Consider the following 19,116-nt stretch of genomic DNA (forward strand, 5'->3'; position numbering starts at 1 on the left):
TTACGGACCACATCACATTTGAAGCCACTTTGAGGGGTCTATATGATAGAAAATACCCAAAAGTGACACCATTCTAAAAACTGCACCCCTTAAGGTGCTCAAAACCACATTCAAGAAGTTTATTAACCCCTCTGGTGCTTCACAGGAATGTTTTGAATATTTAAAAAAAATGAACATTTAACTTCTTTTCACCAAAAAACTACTTCAGGTTCAATTTTTTTTATTTTACCAAGGGTAACAGGAGAAGTTGGATTGCAAAAGTTATTGTGCAGTTTGTCCTGAGTATGCTGATACCTGATATGTGGGGGGGAACCACTGTTTCGGCGCATGGCAGAGCTCAGAAGGGAAGGAGCGCCATTTGACTTTTTCAATGCAAAATTGGCTAGAATTCAGATTGGACGCCATGTCACGTTTGGAGAGCCCCTGATATACCTAAACAGTGGAAACCCCCCACAAGTGACCCCATTTTGGAAACTAGACCCCCCAAGAAACTTATCTAGATATGTAGTGAGAACATTGAACCAACAAGGGCTTCACAGAAGTTTATAATGTATAGCGGTACAATTAAAAAATCATATTTTTTCCACAAAAATGATCTTTTCACCCCCAATTTTTATTTTCCCCAAGGGTAACAGGACCCTAAAAGTTATTGTGCAATTTGTCCTGAGTACGCTGATACCCCATATGTGGGTGTAAATGACTATTTGGGCGCATGGAAGAGCTCAGAAGGGAAGCAGCGCCATTTGACTTTTTTGGCTGGAATTGGACACCATGTCGCGTATGGAAAGCCCCTGATGAGCCAAAACAGTGGAAACCCCCCACAAATGACACCATTTTGAAAACTAGACCCCCCAAGGAACTTATCTAGATGTGTGGTGAGCACTTTGAACCCCCAAGGGCTTCACAGAAGTTTATAATGCCCGGGCATGAAAATAAAAAAATCGTATTTTTTTCACAAACATGATAATTTAGTCCCCAATTTTTTTATTTTCTCAAGGGTAACAGGAGAAATTGGACCCCAAAAGTTGTTATCCAATTTGTCCTGAGTACACTGATACCTCATATGTGGGAGAAAACTACTGTATGGGCACACGTCGGGGCTCGAAAGGGAAGTAGTGACGTTTTGGAATGCAGACTTTGATGGAATGGTATGCGGGTGTCATGTGCGTTTGGAGAGCCTCTGATGTACCTAAACTATTGAAACTCCCCACAAGTGACCCCATTTTGGAAACTAGACCCCCCACGGAACTTATCTAGATGTGTGGTGAGCACTTTGAACCCCCAAGTGCTTCACAGAAGTTTATAACGCCCAGGCGTGAAAATAAAAAAATCATTTTTTTCCACAAAAATGATATTTTTGCCCCCAATTTTTTTTCCTAAGGGTAACAGGAGAAACTGGACCCCAAAAGTTGTTTTGCAATTTGTCCTGAGTACGATGATACCCCATATGTGGGGGTATAACACTGTTTGGGCGCATGGCAGAGCTTGGAAGGGAAGGAGCACTATTTGACTTTTTCAACGCAGTATTGGCTGGAATTGAGATCAGACGCCATGTTGCATTTGGAGAGCACCTGATGTGCCCAAACAGTGGAAACCCCCCAATTCTAACTCCAACCCTAACCCTAATCTCAGCCCTAACCCTAGCCCTAACCCTAGCCCTAACCCTAATCGGAAAATGGAAATAAATACATTTTTTTTATTTTATGATTTTTCCCTAACTAAGGCCGGTTTCACATTAGCGCATTTTCAGCGCGCGCACGGCCGGGGGTAGCTCCGCCCCCGAGCCGGCTCTCTGCCCGGCGTGCCCGCCCCTTGCTTGGAGCGCCGCCTACTAGTGGACAGCGGCGCCTGCGATCGGCGCACCCTATCTTTAGCATAGGGTGCGCAGATCGTGCGCAGGCCGTGCGCTAGTTGCGCTTTGACCTGCGCTGCGCACTTTTGACGGTGCGCCGTGCGCGCCAAAATCAAACTTTTCGGATTTTGGCGCGCACGGCGCACCGTCAAAAGTGCGCAGCGCAGGTCAAAGCGCAACTAGCGCACGGCCTGCGCACGATCTGCGCACCCTATGCTAAAGATAGGGTGCGCCGATCGCAGGCGCCGCTGTCCGCTAGTAGGCGGCGCTACAAGCAAGGGGCGGGCACGCCGGGCAGAGAGCCGGCTCGGGGGCGGAGCTACCCCCGGCCGTGCGCGCGCTGAAAATGCGCTAATGTGAAACCGGCCTAAGGGGGTGATAACGGGGGGTTTGATTTACTATTTATGGCGGTTTTTATATTTGGCAGCTGTCGCACGCTAAAAGACACTTTTTATTGTAAAAATAGTTTTTGAATCACCACATATTGAGAGCTATAATTTTTCCATATTTTGACCCACTGAGTCATGTGAGGTCTTCTTTTTTGCGGGACGAGTTGAAGTTTTTATTGGTACCATTTTCGGGCACGTGACATCTCTTGATCGCTTTTTATTCTGATTTTTGGGATGCAGAATGAACAAAAACTAGCGTTTCATGAATTTCTTTTGGGGGGTGCGTTTACACCGTTCCGCCTGCGGTAAAATTGATAGAGCGCTTTTATTCTTCGGGTCAGTACGGTTACAGTGATACCTCACTTAGGTCTTTTTTTATGTTTTCGTGCTTTTATGCAATGAAAACAATTTTATATAAAAAATAATTATTTTTGCATTGCTATACTCTGCGAGCTATAACTTTTTTACTTTTTTGCCGATGACGCTGTATGGTGGCTTGTTTTTTGCGGGACAAGATGACGTTTTCAGCGGTACCATGCATATATATGCATCTTTTTGATCGCGCGTTATTGCACTTTTTGTTCGGCGGTATGATAATAAATCATAATTTTTTCCTTCGTTTTTTATTTTTATTTTTTAAGGGGTTCGCTAAAGGGGTTAACTGGACAGTTTTATAGGGCGGGTCGTTATGGATACGGCAATACCAAATATGTGTACTTTTATTGTTTTTTTTTTAATGAACAAAAAATGAATTTATTAGGGAATATTTTTTTTTTTTTTTTAATTTATTTAGCGATTTTTTAAAAATTATTTTTACACTTTCTTTTTTTTTTTAAAAGTTTATTACATTGTCCCAGGTTGGACATCACTGTCCTGTGACAGATCGCTGATCTGTCACATCACAGATCACTGTGACAGATCAGCGATCTGTCACAAGCAGTGTGCAAGTTTCCTCCTTGCCTGCGCTTTGCAGGCAGTGAGGAAGCCAGCTCCCTGCAGGCCCCCGAAGGTCCCCGTCGCCATCTTGGATCCGGGGACCAGCAGGGAAAGAGCCCCCCGCAGCAGCGCTGCACATTGCGCTGCTGTGGGGGGCTCAGGGAAGCACGGAGGGAGCCCCCTCCCTGCCGATGCTTCCCTTTAACCCCCGGTACACCGCGATCGTGTTTGATCATGGTGTGCAAGGGGTTAACGTGTCGGGGGCAGTCCGTGACCACCCCTGACACATTGTGCCGGGTGTCAGCTGTGATAATCAGCTGACACCCGGCCGCGATCAGCGGTGCTCAGCACGTGGGCGCCGCTGATCTCTGTGACGTACTATCCCGTCCCTGGGAATTAAGTCCCAGGGCACATGGACAGGACAGTGCGTCACATGACAGAAAGGGGTTAAAAAGCAAATAATCCTCAAAATACATATATATATATATATATATATATATATATTGCAAGGTAGCGCTTATTATTCATGTTGGGGACAGTCACTTGGTAGAGGATTAACAGGGTCCGGCACCGGGTTTTTCCACAAAACGTCCATACGGTTTATTGTTAGACGGCATAAACCATGGAAGCATGAAAGAAATAGTAACTGTCTTATATCAAAACAGAAGAATGTTCATGTAGAGCTCCGCTCTCTTAGCCTTGTGGTCACACAGGCTGTGCTTTGTCCAGCAATCAGGCTCTATAGCCTCACAGTTATTTCCCTCTGTCAGGGGTTACCTCTTAGTTGCTTCTCACTCCGGACGTCCATTCCCTCCTGGGTACTGTCCGATACACACAGGCCTCCCACGGTCAGCAGCCTCCGCATGTGCGCTTCAGGAAGGCAGCACACCTTCCAGCACGTCTGCCTTCTGGGACCTTCCACATGGACCAATCAGATCCAGGCGCTAACATGTGACCTACCCTGGTCACCTTATATGGTCCGTAGCCACGCCCACCGGTGAGATACGGATCACATGGCTATGACCTCATCACAGGTCCTATTTCAGACACCCAGCCATATAAACACATACAGGTTTACTATGGGCGTTTAGACACACGTCCCTGGGTGGGTTTGTAGGTGACTGGTCCCACCCATCTCACCAAGTCACCTGGAAGCTTTCCCTGATACACTGCAGCAAACCCTCAGCAGTACCTCTGTTGATCAACACATGTTCCAGCTTTCATCCCAGGGCCACCCACCCTGGGATACATAACGGTCATTTACCATCCTGCCGTTCATCCTATCTCCATTACCACAATGGATATATATATATATGGCTTTTAAGCTATATATATATGCACACAGTTGTGGCCAAAAGTATTGACACCCCCTGCAATTCTGTCAGATAATAATCAGTTTCTTCCTGAAAATGATTGCAAACACAAATTCTTTGTTATTATTATCTTCATTTAATTTGTCTTAAATGAAAAAACACAAAAAGAATTGTCCTAAAGCCAAATTGGATATAATTCCACACCAAACTTAAAAAAGAGGGTGGACAAAAGTATTGGCACTGTTCGAAAAATCATGTGATGCTTCTCTAATTTGTATAATTAACAGCACCTGTAACTTACCTGTGGCACCTAACAGGTGTTGGCAATAACTAAATCACACTTGCAGCCAGTTGACATGGATTAAAGTTGACTCAACCTCTGTCCTGTGTCCTTGTGTGTACCACATTGAGCATGGAGAAAAGAAAGAAGCCCAAAGAACTGTCTGAGGACTTGAGAAATCAAATTGTGAGGAAGCATGAGCAATCTCAAGGCTACAAGTCCATCTCCAAAGACCAGAATGTTCCTGTGTCTACCGTACGCAGTGTCATCAAGAAGTTTAAAGCCCATGGCACTGTGGCTAACCTCCCTAGATGTGGACGGAAAAGAAAAATTGACAAGAGATTTCAATGCAAGATTGTGCGGATGTTGGATAAAGAACCTCGACTAACATCCAAACAAGTTCAAGCTCCCCTGCAGTCCGAGGGTACAACAGTGTCAACCCGTACTATCCGTCGGCATCTGAATGAAAAGGGACTGTATGGTAGGAGACCCAGGAAGACCCCACTTCTTACCCCGAGACATAAAAAAGCCAGGCTGGAGTTTGCCAAAACTTACCTGAAAAAGCCTAAAACGTTTTGGAAGAATGTTCTCTGGTCAAATGAGACAAAAGTAGAGCTTTTTGGGCAAAGGCATCAACATAGAGTTTACAGGAGAAAAAAAGAGGCATTCAAAGAAAAGAACATGGTCCCTACAGTCAAACATGGCGGAGGTTCCCTGATGTTTTGGGGTTGCTTTGCTGCCTCTGGCACTGGACTGCTTGACCGTGTGCATGGCATTATGAAGTCAGAAGACTACCAACAAATTTTGCAGCATAATGTAGGGCCCAGTGTGAGAAAGCTGGGTCTCCCTCAGAGGTCATGGGTCTTCCAGCAGGACAATGACCCAAAACACACTTCAAAAAGCACTAGAAAATAGTTTGAGAGAAAGCACTGGAGACTTCTAAGGTGGCCAGCAGTGAGTCCAGACCTGATTCCCATAGAACACCTGTGGAGAGATCTAAAAATGGCAGTTTTGAGAAGGCACCCTTCAAATATCAGGGACCTGGAGCAGTTTGCCAAAGAAGAAAGGTCTAAAATTCCAGCAGAGCATTGTAAGAAACTCATTGATGGTTACCGGAAGCGGTTGGTAGCCGTTATTTTGGCTAAAGGTTGTGCAACCAAGTATTAGGCTGAGGGTGCCAATACTTTTGTCTGGCCCATTTTTGGAGTTTTATGTGAAATGATCAATGGTTTGCTTTTTGCTTCATTCTCCTTTGTTTTTTTTTTCATTTAAGACAAATTAAATGAAGATAATAATACCAAAGAATTTGTGTTTGCAATCATTTTCAGGAAGAAACTGAGCATTTCTGACAGAATTGCAGGGGTGTCAATACTTTTGGCCACAACTGTATATAGTGGTGCAGTGACCGTTGTGACAGCTAGGGGGCGCTGTATGGGTGCAAAGCAGTAATCAAAGCAAAAGGTGGCTACTTTGAAGAACCTAGAATATAAGACATATTTTCAGGTGTTTCACCCTTTTTTGTTAATTATATAATTCCACATGTGTTAATTCATAGTTTTGATGCCTTCAGAGTGAATCTACAATTTTCATAGTCATGAAAATAAAGAAAACTCTTTGAATGAGACGGTGTGTCCAAACTTTTGGTCTGTACTGTGTATATACGGTATATATATATATTTATATTTCATACAGAGGTAGATAGCAGAATAGCCGATAATTCAATTGTCGGCACCTGTAAAATCATTACAAAACCCGACAGGATATGTGACATGGCTCACATGGTGCGAGTGCTGTCTGATTTTTTCTCGCACCCATTGACTTGCATTGGTGAGTCTCACCCGAGAATCGCAGCAATACGCAGCATGCTGCAATTTTTTTCTCAGTCCGATTTCAGCTGAGAAAAAAAATTGCAAATGAGATGTCACCTATTGAATAACAATGGTCCGAGCGCAATCCGATTTGTTATCGGATTGCGCTCGTTCGTATTTCTCACCATTGAGTATGAGCCCTTATCCTGTGTTTCCACATGTATAGTATCAGTAGTAAAACTGGCATCCAAAGGCGGCTCGGTCTTTCCCAAGAATTACTTTACAGAACATTTCACATGCTTTATCTTTCTAACATATGTTTTATAAAATGTGATGATATTAGGGACCAGATATATGTTAGAGGCTGCTGACATTGCATTTAACCGCTACAGTTGATGATACAATTGGAGGATGCCTTTGAATCCATGAAAAATTGGATTCAGATAGAATCCCTATCAGAACAATTGTGGAGACTGTATCATGTTTTGTGACAGCAGTTTGCATCATTTTGTTATTCACACAGTGGTGTAGCTGTAGTCTGATAGACCCAGGTCCAAAATTTGGACCTGGGCCCCTAATTGTATGTTTGCCAGATGTGTGGACACTTGTAGTGTTCTAAATCCTATAAAGACGTACTTCTTGCCCCCCCCATAATGTATTAATGTCTCCCATCCTGGGTCCCTTCCTAATATAATATACTCCACCCCTTTATCCTTCCTGTAATTCTGGGGTCCCTTCAGTAATTATGTCCCCCATTCTGTGCTCTTTAGAAGAATATTCCCTCTCATAGGCCCCTTACTTGTAATAATGTCATCAATCTTGGTGTAATGCCCCCAACCTGGCCCCTTCTAGTAATATATGTTCTCCATCCTGGGCCAATTCAAGTAATAATGTCCCACATTCTGGGCCCCTATATGGTAAAATGTCCCCAATCCTGGGCCCCTTCCAGTGATAATTTCCCTCATTCTGATGTAATGTCTGTATCCCGGCCCCTTCCTGTAATAATGTTCAAAAAAACACATTTGAAAGGTTAACTCACCAAAACCCTGACTAATGCACTGTATATATGCACCACACAGAAAAAACCAAGCCAACATGAAGAGGTCCAACTGCATCCTGCAAAAATGATGAAAAGTGCAAAAAGATAAAAAGATATGGGGTATTAGTTACTATTTTGGCCAAAGTGGATTAGCTCACAACCCAACGTCAAGGGTCCCCAGATTTTGTGAGTCCCTAACACTAAATCTGAACAGCGCACATAAGGAAAAAATGCCTAAAAATTCAAAAAAACACATTTGAAAGGTTAACTCCCCAAAACCCTGAATAATGCACTAGCAGGACGTGGCAGACCTCCACTGATAAAGGCTGGGGCAGCACAGGTGCAAACCACTGATAAGAATAGTCAGTAACCCAATATGGTCTGGTTGCCTAGTGGAAAGAAATGCACACAAATAGGGCTTGCATAGGACATAAGTCACACAGATAAGTGTGGTGCAAAGTGTCCGAACAGCCTATTAAATGATGCCCATAGTATTAGCAGGCGGGCTGCTCAGCACTGTATATATGCATCACACAGTAGTAATGTTCCCCATCCTAGGCCCCTTACTGGTATAATGTTCCCAATTCTGGGCCCCTTCCAGTAATAATGTCCCCCATTGTGGTGTAATGTCCCTACCCTGGCCCCTTCCAGTATTATATGCTTTCCATCCTGGGTCAATTCCAGTAATAATGTACCTTATTCTGGACCCATTCTTGATATAAAGTCCCTCATCCACTGCATCTTCCAGTAGTAATTTCCCCCTTCCTCGTGTAATTTCCCCATCCTAGCACCTTCCAGTAATATATGTCCCCCATCCTGGACCCCTTCCTGGTACAATGTCCCTCATCCTATGCCCTTTCCTGGTATAATGTCCAGTGATATTGTCTGCCATCCTGGTAATAATGCTCCATGTTCTTCTGCTCTTTTCTAACACATTTAAAAAACTTAAAAAGATCATTCTTTACTTCCCTCTCTCCTACCACACACAGTGTCCTCTTGTATAGTGGGCACGGAAGCTGGCATAACATCAGCTGCCTGCCTCCGATTGGCCAGCAGCGGGTATTGCAGTGCAGGGACCCGGCGAGTCTCTGCACTACAATACATTTCAGCTGAATGTGCGTCCACAGATGCACATCCAGCTGAAATAGGCGCTGGTGTCGGTGGGCCCCCTCCTGCACGGGCCCAGTCACGGACGCACCCTCTTTAACCATATCATATTAATGACAAGTGACTTAACTATTTTTTTAATGAAGCTCAAAATGTCGCTAAATAACTTTGGTAGGGAGTGACATAAGACCTGGAAAGTCAGTTGTAGACCAAAGTCTTGCATCTAAAATCACGCCAAATTTTTCATTAATTCTAAGGCACTTTGATAGATGTGATAAATAATGACAACACAAATAGAAGTAAAACGGATTAAAAAAATTACTCTCATGAAGAATTCCCCCTAATTTAGCAGTAAATGAGAGCTATGAAGTTTATTAGCCTTTATCCAAACATGAAATCTACTATGACTATGGGGCCCGAACCTATTTGGCCCTTGTGCTGCTGGACATGCATGTTGCTTTAATATGTAAAATATGTAGGTCTAGTGCCCATATAAAAAGAGGAACATTGTTGTAAAGGAGCAGAAATAGAGTCTAAAACAAAATAATTTTAACTCTGTGTCATTTGTACTCAATGTCTCTACTGGAGAGTCAGACACTGGAGAGATACTGGAGAGTCAGGAACAGAGGTCTGAGCACAATGTGAATAGTCTCTTATCCATAAACTAGACCACAGTTATGTGGCACAAAAACTATGGTGCTGGATGGGGCTGGGGTCAGGAGTTTGTGTAGACACTGTTGTTCCTCCATGACAAATTCATCCAGTTCTGCTCTTCTACAGTAGATGATCTGTGTAGAATTAACATTACTGTTAATTGGAATAATGAGGCATCGTTTAACCCCTTCACCCCTGGTAGATTTTCTGTTTTTATTGTTTTTTTCCTCCCCTTCTTCTAAGAGCCATAACTTTCTTATTTTCCTATCCCCATAACCATATGAGGGTTTGTTTTCTTTTTGCGGGACGAGTTGTACTTTTGAATGACATCATTCATTTTATCATGCGATGCACTGGAAAGTGGAAAAAATTCCATTGACATTTCAAACAAAGAGCAATTCTACAATTGTTTTTTGGGTACTTTATTTACCATGTTCTCCATATGGTAATACTACCTTGGTAATATGATTCTCCAGGTCAGTAGGCATACACAGACACCAAACATTTACAGTTTTTTTTTTTATTTAAGTGGTAACATTTTTTTGTGTGTAAATTTGTAAAAATAAAAATACATTTTGCTTGTTTTAGCATTTTTTTAGACCTCGAATGTTTTCATGTTTCAGGATATGGCTCCGTGTGAGGGCTTATTGTTTGCGCCCTGAGCTGACAATTTTACTCATACCATTTTGGGGTAGGTAAGATGTTTTAATCGCCTCTTATTGCATTTTATTGCATTGTTGCTGCAGCCAAAAAAAAGTAATTCTGGCATTTTGATTTATTTTCGGTACGCCGTTTACCATTTGGATTACTTCATTTTATATTTTGATAGAACAGACTTTATGTAAAAAAAATCTGTTTTTCTAATTGGTTTATTTTAATAGGGCAAAAGTGGGGTGATTTGAACTTTTGTGTTGTTTTTTTATATTTGTAAAAACTTTTTACTGTATTTAATAGTCCCCTTGTGGGACTTGAATCTGCAATCATTTGCACTGCTAACTATGGTGAAAATCACGAGCTCCTATGAATGGCAACTACAGACTAGCTTTCACAAGAGAATCGTCATGACAAGCACAGCGGGTTTTAGCAGCTCTCCGGCTGTCCTGGCCACCCAATGGCACCTGGAAATCACTTCACAGGCGCACCGATGGCGCGTGGAATGCAGCGCTGCCTGCCGGCCTGTGTTAAATGCCGCTGTCAGAGATTGATTGGTATTTACCAGGCTAACAGGAAAAATGCAGGCTCGACTCGCAAGCCAGCAACATAGCCAGGGACACAACTTTTGATGTACATGTACGTCAAAGGTCGTGAAGAGGTTAAAAAGTGAAATAATAATAATAATAATCTTTATTTATATAGCGCCAACATATTCCGCAGCGCTTTACAGTTTAACAGTTTCAAAACACAAGTTATAAGTAACAATGCTAACAATACAATAATTAAAGCAAAATAAGACGAAATAAGACGACCCTGCTCGTGAGAGCTTACAATATACAATGAGGTGAGGGAGATACAGAGTACAGGTGTGTATTTACAATGGTGTATTTACAATGAAGGTTCAGCCATCTTGCGGGAGTGAAGGATGGATGGAGATAGTGAATGAGCTACACACGCACACTTACACAGAGAATGACTTTGATTAGTGAATGTGATAGGCCGCTCTGAACAGGAGTGTTTTGAGGGAGCGCCTAAAACTATGCAAATTGTGGATAGTCCTGATTTCTTGGGGTAGAGCATTCCAGAGGATAGGAGCAGCACGGGAGAAGTCTTGGAGTCGGGAGTGGGAGGTACGGATTAGTGCAGAGGTTAGTCGAAAGTCGTTTGCAGAGCGCAGCGATCGGCTAGGCCGATAGACAGAAATGAGAGAAGAGATGTAAGGGGGTGCCGCACTGTGGAGAGCTTTGTGGGTGAGAACAAGTACTTTGAATTCAATCCTATAATGAATGGGCAGCCAATGTAAGGACTGGCGAAGAGCGGACGCGTCCGAGTACCGATTACCCAGATGGACGATCCTGGCCGCTGCATTAAGTATGGACTGGAGAGGGGATAGTCGAGTGACGGGGAGGCCAATTAATAGAGCGTTGCAGTAATCCAGGCGAGAGTGGATCAATGCAACAGTGAGGGTTTTTGTTGTTTCCATAGTGAGAAAAGGGCGGATTCTAGAGATGTTCTTTAGGTGTAAGCGGCAAGAGCGGGCAAGGGATTGTATATGGGATGTGAAGGAGAGATTGGTGTCAAACATAACACCCAGACAGCGCGCCTGCTGCCGGGGTGTTATTGTGGTACCACCCACGGAGAGGGAAATGTCAGATTTAGGGAGGTTAGTAGACGGCGGGAGCAGAAGAAGTTCAGTTTTGGAGAGGTTGAGTTTCAGATAGAGAGCGGACATGATATTGGAGACTGCGGACAGACAGTCACTGGCGTTCTGTAGTATAGCGGGGGTAAGGTCGGGGGAAGACGTGTATAGTTGTGTGTCATCAGCATAAAGATGGTACTGAAAGCCAAATCTGCTGATGGTCTGTCCAATTGGGGCCGTGTAGAAAGAGAAAAGAAGGGGGCCAAGGACTGAGCCCTGAGGTACCCCGACAGCAAGAGGAAGAGGAGATGACGTGGAGCCAGAGAACAAAACACTGAAGGAGCGGTCAGAGAGATAGGAAGAGAACCAGGAGAGTGCAGTGTCCTTAATGCCTAGTGACTAGAGCCTAGAGAGTAGGAGATGGTGGTCAACAGTATCGAAAGCTGCAGATAGGTCAAGAAGAATGATCAGAGAGTGGTCACCGTTACGTTTTGCTGTCAGAAGGTCATTGGTCACTTTGATGAGTGCAGTTTCAGTCGAATGTAGGGGGCGGAAGCCGGACTGTGAAGGGTCTAGAAGGGAGTGAATGGAGAGGTAACGGGTAAGGTGGGAGTAAACTAGGCGTTCCAAAATATACTTGACTTGCAAAATGGCCTCCAGTTTAAAGAAGGAGGCAGATCATCAACCTAAGGGAGTCTTCACCATGAGGCAATAGGCCCATGGTCTCCACATGAGGGACCCTGAAAGTGTTTTGTTAGTGGCTGTATGGAAGATTATATATCAGTGCTCATGTATTGTATGGAAGAAGATAAACCTGGCTATGGCCAGTCTTGAAAACTGTTAACTTTGGGTCTGATTCATCAAAGCTCTCTTCGTGTCTTAAAAGTTTGGAAAAGTTGGACAATTTTGGCACAATGCAAGGTTGTGGTCTAATTTGCGACTTTTCGTGTTCTCAAGTCATTTTTGCACAACTTCGACAAAATAAGCATAGGAGAGGCAGGACATGATGATAGCAGCTCCTGCTGCATCGAATTAATGACGATAGGTGCTGTTGCTACTCCACAAATCATACTCAAGTCCCCCAACTGGAGCAAGATTCGTGGTGAGGCGCACATAGAGGCATCGTAATGATTCCCAAACACCTAGCTCCAGCACACATCCTCATCAAGACCGGTGGGAAAAATGCTGGTCTTGATGAATCGACCCCTTTTGTTATTGTGAAAAATCTCATAGAATATAGAATCATAGAATTGTAGAGTTGGAAGGGACCTCCTGGGCCATCTGGTCCAACCCCCTGCTCAAAGCAGGATTCGCTAAATCACCCCAGTCAGATGTCTGTCCAGCCTCTGTTTGAAGAATTCCATTGAAGGAGAACTCAACACTTCTCGTGGCAGCTTGTTCCACTCATTAATCACTCTGTCAAAAAGTTTTTCTAATATCTAATCTGTGTCTCCTCCCATTCAGTTTCATCCCATTGCTTCTAGTCTTTCCTTGTGCAAATGAGAATAAAGTTGATCCTTCTACAATGTGACAGCCCTTTAGATATTTGTAGACAGCTATTAAGTCTCCTCTCAGTCTTCTCTTTTGCAAACTAAACAATCCCAAATCCTGCAACCTTTCCTCATAAGACAGGGTTTGCAGACCGGTCACCATTCTGGTCGCTCTTTTCTGAACTTGCTCCAGTTTGCTGATGTCTTTTTTAAAATGTTGTGCCCAAAACTGGACACAATATTTCAGATGAGGTCTGACCAAAGAGGAGTAGAGGGAAATAATGACTTCACGTGATCTAGACTGTATGCTTCTGTTAATACATCCTAGGATTGCATTTGCCTTTTTTGCTGCTGCATCACACTGTTGACTCATATTCAGTTTGTGATCTATTAGTATACCCAAGTCTTTTTCACATGTGCTGTTTTTAGGCCTATTCCTCCCATTATGTATATGCTTTTTTCATTTTTATTGCCCAGATGTAGTACTTTGCATTTTTCCCTGTTAAAAACCATTCTGTTAGTTGCTGCCCACTTCTCCAGTTTATTTATATATTTTTGAATCCTCTCTCTCTCTTCTCTAGTATTAGCTATCCCTCCTAGCTTTGTGTCATCAGCAAATTTAATCAGTTTACCCTCAATTCCTTCATCTAAATCGTTGATAAAGATGTTGAACAATACAGGGCCCAGGACAGAGCCCTGTGGTACCCCACTTGAGACATTCTTCCAACTGGATGTGCAGCCATTTACGACCACTCTTTGGGTCCGATCACTAAGCCAGTTATGAATCCACCAACAGTTGCCTTGTCCATTCCATACTTAGTCATTTTTTCAATAAGGATTGCATGAGATACTTTGTCAAATGCTTTGCTGAAGTCAAGATATACTATATCTACAGCATTTCCTTGATCCACCCAATCAGTGATTCCGTCATAGAAGGAAATTAAGTTAGTCTGACATGACTTATTAGTTACAAACCCATGCTGACTCTGTTTAATCACTTCATTCTTATCCAGGTACTGACATACATGTTGTTTAATAATTTGTTCAAAGATCTTTCCTGGTATAGAAGTCAGACTCACCGGCCTATAGTTGCCTGGGTCCACCTTCTTCCCCTTTTTGAAGATAGGAACAACATTTGCTCTTCTCCAGTCTTCTGGGACTTCTCCTGTTCTCCAAGAATTTTCAAAGATTATGGAGAGGGGTTCAAAAATTTCTTCTGCTATCTCCTTCAGTACTCTGGGGTGTAATTCATCTGGACCTGGAGACTTGAATTCATTTAGGTTAGCTAAGTGTTTCCTCACTATCTTTCTGTTTATAGATATCCTGGATTCTTCTATTCCCTTAATAGGACAGTGAAGAACAGTTGATGTCACATTTCCTTTCTGAGAGAAAACAGATGCAAAATAGGAATTTAAAAGTTCGGCCTTCTCAACATCCTGTCTTACCATTTCACCATTCTCATCCTGTAAAAATCCTATAGCATCTTTGACTTTTCTTTTACTTTTGACATATCCCCAAAATCCTTTATTATTGCTTTTGACATCTCTTGCAAGCCTCAATTCATTGTCAGCTTTAGATAATCTGATTTGTGCCCTGCAGGTTCTGCAGACAGCATTATATTCTTCTTTAGATATGCCTCCCTCTTTCCATTTTATAAACATTTTTTTCTTCCTTTTTAGCATGTGCTTAAGTTCTGTGTTCATCCATCCTGGCTTCCTTAAATGCTTCCTATTCTTCCCTCTTTTTGGAATTGTTAACAATTGTGCTTTGAGAATTTCATTTTTCAAGATTTCCCATCCTTCCTGGACATTTTTGTCTTTAAGGATATCCAGCCATTGGATCCCTCCAATTCTCTTTTTGAATCCCTTAAAATCTGCCTTTCTGAAATCTAACCTTGACGTCTGAGTCTTCACAGGTCTTCCTCCTCTAGTTATCCAAAATTCTAAAATAACATGGTCGCTACCTCCTAGGGTCCCAGCCACTTTTACCTCCTCAACCATTTCCTCCCTGTTTATAAGGATTAGATCCAAGGTAGCAGTTCCCCTTGTTTTCTCCCCTACCTTTTGGAAGATAAAGTTGTCAGCAAGAGAGGATAAGAATTTCCTTGACCTGTTAGTTTTCCCTGAGAGAGATTCCCAACAAATGTCTGGATAGTTGAAATCTCCCATGACAACTATGTCATATTTTTTGGATAACTTGGCCATTTGATGCATAAAGAGTTCAGCCATATCTTCAGCTTGTACAGGCGGCCTGTAGTAAATGCCTACAATGGTGTCCTTTCCATTGTTCTGTCCTTGTATTCTTACCCAAACAGTTTCCACAGAACTCCCAGTCTCTGAAGCTTCAATCTCTGTGCAGATATACGCGTTTCTAACATACAATGCGACACCTCCTCCTCGTTTATCAAGTCTGTTTCTTGCAAATAAGTTGTATCCTTCTAGTCTTGTATTCCAATCATGTGTATTGTCCCACCAAGTTTCAGTGATTCCAATGACATCATATTTCTTTTCCTGTGTTAGTAGTTCCAATTCTCCTTGTTTGTTGCCCATGCTTTGTGCATTAGTATAGAAACATTTTAGTTTGTGATTGGTTTCTCTTTCTCCAATATTTTTATTAATTAGATTCCTTTGTCTTTGTTCTTCCTTTCCACTTCTAATAGCAGAGTTCTCAATAGCATTTGTCAGGTGTATGGCTTTTTCTGGTCTTTTGCTTCCCTTCCCATGTTGTTCTAGTTTAAAGCTCTCCTTACAAGTGTAGCAAGACGACTTCCAAATACATGTTTTCCAGTCTTCGTAAGGTGCACCCCATCTCTAGCAAGTAGTCCATTTAACCTAGGAGATAGTTATCCTTTGACAATAACTTAATAATGCTGCTCTGTAATAAAAGAAATCATCATGTAAAAGTGTAAATCTTAAAAATCATTGTGTAAATGTGTCATCAGAAAATAACCTATAACCAGAATTTTATGTTACATTTATTTTATTCAAATTTATGTTTTTTTTTTAATTTTTCCATATCACTATGTATATAAGAAACATACATCTTGTAATTTCCACTCGATTAGACTTTAAACTAGTCTCGCACTTCACTTGCCTTTACAAAAGACTTTTCAGTTGTCTCCTTATCATTACAGACAGGATTGCAAAGAGAGGATGACACAGAATCCACCATTCACAATAGGTGATGCCAGAACTCCCATCATCTCCCTCCCTATGCAAATACATTTTCCCTGATTAGAACATATAAGCCAAAAAAAAATCTACTCCAGTCAATAATGTCAGGCTATTGTGGTCTGTGTCCATGTGGCTGCTGTGTAAATCCTGGAAGTGGAGTCAAATATTAGGCTTAGTGGCCAGTGTAAAATCTGTAAAGGTGCTTTCACATTGCGTTCTGTTTCCCCATCAGGGCATACGTCCAAAATCCCTCTCAAAACAGGGCCCAGATGCATGCGCTCTACCGTGCACTTTTTTTTCGGAGCCTACTACGCTTGAGTGTCCACCTCCTGTAGGCGTGCACATCCAGAAATGATGCATGACATAGCAAACGTTCACTCTACCGTCACCATTACACTCTATGGCCTCGTCTGTGCATACGTCTGGACCCTGTTTTACGGGAGATTTTGGACATATGCCCTGACAGGGACACAGAACGCAATGTGAAAGCACCCTAAGATTTTATTTACAATGATGACCATGAAGTGAAAAACTGATAAGACAAACAAAACATTATCAATGAAAAAAATACATTTAACATAAAAAAAACTGTTTTTAACCAAAGGTAATTTTTTGTCAACACATCCCTTTAAAAACTGGACTTTATTGTTACGTAGGTTGTATTTGTCTTTTCTTGCATTTAATGTGAAGACCTGCAGATATAGTTCATGTGATCAATATGGAGTTGAATGTGTTCTGCGCAGTGAATCCATTATCCAGTCTCAATGTGAACTTCTCCCTTCCTTTGTAGATTGTAAATTGGAGCACGTGAGAATCTAGAAAAATGGGAAAGAAGAAAACTTTCAGCAACCTGGAAGTGGCCCTTATTGTGCTCACAGTATTACTCTTCTGTATTTCCATAGGATTTATAGCTATGTTATTCGTCCTGGAAAACACACTAAAAGAAGACAGTAAGTACATCCATTAACACTTTATGCACTGCTCAGTGTTGGCTGTTCACCATTAAAAAAGGGGAGAAATGGAAAATGGAGGCAAATTATTTATTGTAATAGGAATTGAACTTTGAGGTTCCTACACTGAATACATAATGCAAGGTCTCCATTTTTTCACCTTATGAATAGAAACAAGGTAGTAAGAGTATACACTTGCCGATATTGATCCAGGAGGTACATCATATCATGTCTTAGCCTCCCATAAGTGCAAGGATATGTGCACCCAATGGGTCCAATGCCTCAAAGCTCTCATGCCAGAATTCTGGTTTAAAAGCTTTGAACAGTTGCAAAATTTTGGTGCAACTCAGAGCTGCGTCAAAATTTTGCAACTTCTGGTGTCTTCATAACAGCTTTTCCCAGCTACGTCAAAATGGACAGAGCTGGGGTGGGACAGAGGCCTGGTGCGAATGCTACCGCTCATCATGAATTGGACAAGCGGCAGCATTCACTACACCACACGTCTTACTCCAACAACGGCACACCACTCATCCTAATTCGCGAAGAGACATATGAATCAGGAGCGCCTAATTCCAGTACATCTTCTCATCAAGAATAACGCTAGCCTTGATTAATCAGGCCCAATTTCTTTTTTAGATATTTTTCCCCATGGAACCCACTTGAAAAAGTAACTCAAAACTGCCCCCAAAAATAAACATAATGTACAGGAATGTAAAAACAACATCGCTGTGCACATCTTCAGTCTTTTGTTTTCGTCTTTACTGCTTCAGGGTTCGGAACATTTAAAAGAAGTAATGTTCCTTTTTTCAGGCGGCTTCCACTACGGACTAAGCAGACGCTTGCAAAGCTGCTTCAGGTGCTGGAAAACCTCGGATGGTGCACCAGCGTCTTAAAGTCATGGTGTGCACATGCCCATAGTCAGGGATAATGCCCATACAGTGGCATGCATTGCCTAATCACTCTGATTGTAAAAATGTACACTGTGTGGTATTGGACTGCACTTTTCCATACACGTTAAAAACAAAATTATATAATGACCCAACAGGGGCCCAAAGGTCTGTGTCAGATAAATAAAGACAAACTAACGCTTTTGGCACATACAGGAGATTTCCCGTTGTGGAATTTAAATTTATTTATGTTTTTTTTTTTTCATTTTCTGTGTCATTATCTATAGTAAAAAAAAATTCTGAATCCTTGCCATTTTCACACTTGCTACTCTCTACAGGCTCATCAAGTAAAACCCATGGTCTAGAGAAAGTCTACAAAATGGTTACAATTGCATCAAATTAGGGGAAAAATGCATTCCTATCTCCAAATAGAGCACAGTAAATCCCTGGATCAATGCCCCATCTGTGGAAATCTAGCACCCATACATTTTAAATATTCGATTTTTCAAGAAATACGTCTAAACCTCCTCTTGATCTTGTTCAGTGAATCACATTCATGTGCAAAATACAAAACAAAAACCTATTGGCTGGCAAATGTTAGAATATAAAAACTAGTTACCTGTACAGAGTCCATCATTTCATCAGTGGCAGATTTAACGGTAATATCCGTGTTCACAGACAAATTGCTCTATTACATTGAAAAGCCTAAAAGATGTCCAGTCATTTTATGCTAGTGCTCCAATGTGGACAAATGTGTCACCATGGTAACAGACTACAAACAAGCTCTATGTAGTCTGATCATCTACTCAGATTTCTGTGCATGCAGTACTTCTTGCTCACGTACATTTAGTAGGTTTAAAAGAAGTCGGGGACAGATGGAAGTGAGTATGATTGCAGGAATAAACTACACACTGCCTATTTGCTGTCTATTACCATGTCTGCATA

General features: G+C 42.0%; 1 protein-coding gene across 3 annotated transcripts in view; it reads left to right on the forward strand.

Annotated features, from left to right (window-relative positions):
* Positions 1–19,116, forward strand: part of ASAH2 (N-acylsphingosine amidohydrolase 2) — a 110,256-nt gene that overhangs the window by 20,409 nt on the left and 70,731 nt on the right. For 2 of the 3 annotated variants that reach the window (XM_073548231.1, XM_073548233.1), the window contains exon 2: positions 17,125–17,284. In XM_073548231.1, the coding sequence (XP_073404332.1) occupies positions 17,158–17,284 (127 nt within the window). In that variant the 5' untranslated portion in view covers positions 17,125–17,157. Of the gene's footprint in view, positions 1–10,001; positions 10,070–17,124; positions 17,285–19,116 lie in introns of all 3 variants that reach the window. The other variant, XM_073548232.1, reaches the window with a different exon arrangement.

This window comes from Dendrobates tinctorius, unplaced genomic scaffold, assembly GCF_039654945.1.
Source record: "Dendrobates tinctorius isolate UK_male_01 unplaced genomic scaffold, ASM3965494v1 ptg000156l, whole genome shotgun sequence".
Taxonomy (NCBI): domain Eukaryota; kingdom Metazoa; phylum Chordata; class Amphibia; order Anura; family Dendrobatidae; genus Dendrobates; species Dendrobates tinctorius.